Source organism: Anarrhichthys ocellatus, unplaced genomic scaffold (assembly GCF_004355925.1).
Source record: "Anarrhichthys ocellatus isolate YVR2014 unplaced genomic scaffold, GSC_Weel_1.0 scaffold7038, whole genome shotgun sequence".
Classification (NCBI taxonomy): domain Eukaryota; kingdom Metazoa; phylum Chordata; class Actinopteri; order Perciformes; family Anarhichadidae; genus Anarrhichthys; species Anarrhichthys ocellatus.
The window spans coordinates 642-2,516 of NW_022287012.1; the positions used below are offsets into that span (position 1 = coordinate 642).

Here is a 1,875-nt window from a genome sequence, read left to right on the forward strand (position 1 = left end):
CTACACTCTGATTAATAACAACATGTTACTGTGCATTGAAACATAACACTGAACCAACGCAGACACGGATGTAGTGAAGACAGGAGGAGAAGGAGAAGAAGGAGAAGGAGGAGGAGAAGGAGGAGAAGGAGAAGGAGAAGGAGGAGGAGGAGAAGGAGAAGGAGGAGGAGAAGGAGGAGAAGGAGAAGGAGGAGAAGGAGGAGGAGGAGGAGAAGGAGGAGGAGAAGGAGAAGAAGGAGGAGGAGGAGGAGAAGGAGGAGGAGAAGGAGAAGGAGAAGGAGGAGAAGGAGAAGGAGGAGAAGGAGAAGGAGGAGGAGAAGGAGAAGAAGAAGAAGAAGGAGGAGAAGGAGAAGGAGAAGAAGGAGAAGGATAAGAAGAAGGAGGAGAAGGAGAAGGAGAAGGAGGAGAAGGAGAAGAGGAAGACTGGAGAGCTCATGGTGGACTGATGCTGACTGTCTTCGGGTCTATCTCAGACCTGGTTTACTATAACTGGTTTAATTACATCTGGTTTGGGTATTTTTCATGAGTCCACTTTGAACTGGGTCCAAAATTCTCCAAAACTCCAAAGAATACCAAACTTAAACTGTTTTCATATCAACCTTTGCATTGATAAAGTCAGACTGAACCAGTTCAGAACAGTTCAGGTACTGTAGAGACCCTTCCAGGTTCAGGTCCAGTTGAGTCCCAGTCCTCGGGTCATGATGACCTCCTCCAGGTCCCGGTCTTCCTGTCGTTGCTGCAGTCTCTGTTCCTCCAGCAGAGACACCAGAGAGTCTCTCTGCTCCACCACCTCCAACATCTCCTCCAGGATCAGACGCTCCTCCAGCAGCTCCCACTCCTCCTTCAGGTGGTCTGGACAAAACCACCACACACTGAGATATTAATATTCACTAAATATTACATATTATTAAACGTGATTAAACTCCTGCTGGGTTTGATGTTACCGTCCACGGCCATCCGCTCTCTGAGCTCCTGCTGCATGCGACTCTGTCGGTCCTCCAACTCCAACTCTCGAGCACTAAAACACAGCAGAGACCAGAGTCTGACACCAGGATCCACACAGTCCTGATTCATCCTGGTCAACCCGAATCTATCTACTTAATAAACCACATCCTGCAGGTTCTGGTAAACCTGAACCTGCTGAATGAACCACACCCTGGAGGTTCTGGTAAACCTGAACCTGCTGAATGAACCACATCCTGGAGGTTCTGGTAAACCTGAACCTGCTGAATGAACCACATCCTGGAGGTTCTGGTAAACCTGAACCTGCTGCCGGATGTAAAGGTGAGATACTCACAATATCATGAGTTCAGATTCATATCGAACCAGAGAGTTCTTCTGCTGGACCAACTGGAACCACTGCTGCATCAGAGCGGGATTATCCAGTTTACCCAGTCCTACAGAGACAGAGAGACAGACAGGTTATCTAGTCCTACAGAGACAGAGAGACTACAGTACCCTACAGTACATTACAGTATACTTCAGTATACTTCATATACTACAGTACACTGTGTTGCTTGATACTCAGTCAGGAGGTGAACTCACCTTCCAGGTGAAGCTCGATGTCCTGGCTGTCGTTGGAGTCTCCCCAATAATCTGAAACACAGGTGAGTTAGTAAGAAACATACGTCGGGTTTACTAAACTTTAAGAAGTAGACGGACATGTTGTGTGTTTGTACCTGCTTCTCCTCTCAGAGCTTTCTCCACCATCACTCCTCTCTCCTCCAGCTGTCTCTGTTTCTCCTCCACCTGCTGCAGCTGCCTCTGGATCATCTGGAGCAAAACCAATATGTACTTATACACGAAGAAAACAAAACCCTCAATTCAACCCTGACCTTCTCTGTCCTCAGGAGGACCTGGTCTTTCTCCCTGACC

The 1,875-nt window shown here is 47.9% G+C and overlaps 1 protein-coding gene across 1 annotated transcript; it reads right to left on the bottom strand.

The window, feature by feature from the left end:
* Nucleotides 1-353: 353 nt before the first annotated feature.
* LOC116380392 (protein-methionine sulfoxide oxidase mical3a-like) lies at nt 354-1,863 on the bottom strand. The gene is made up of 5 exons (XM_031842315.1): nt 1,680-1,863; nt 1,546-1,596; nt 1,298-1,397; nt 945-1,018; nt 354-852 (listed from the first exon to the last, which is right to left on the bottom strand). The coding sequence occupies exons 1-5, from the start codon at nt 1,771-1,773 to the stop codon at nt 668-670; spliced, it is 504 nt and encodes a 167-aa protein (XP_031698175.1). The 5' UTR covers nt 1,774-1,863; the 3' UTR covers nt 354-667.
* Nucleotides 1,864-1,875: the final 12 nt, after the last annotated feature.

What these genes read in the sequence shown, in the direction of transcription:
- LOC116380392 (XM_031842315.1), bottom strand. Translation starts at nt 1,773, where the DNA reads ATGATCCAGAGGCAGCTGCAGCAGGTGGAGGAGAAACAGAGACAGCTG. An exon ending in AGCTCTGAGAGGAGAAGCAG is followed by an intron (nt 1,597 to 1,679) that starts GTACAAACACAC and finishes CCTGTGTTTCAG; the next exon opens with ATTATTGGGGAGACTCCAAC. An exon ending in AGAGCGGATGGCCGTGGACG is followed by an intron (nt 853 to 944) that starts GTAACATCAAAC and finishes GGTTTTGTCCAG; the next exon opens with ACCACCTGAAGGAGGAGTGG.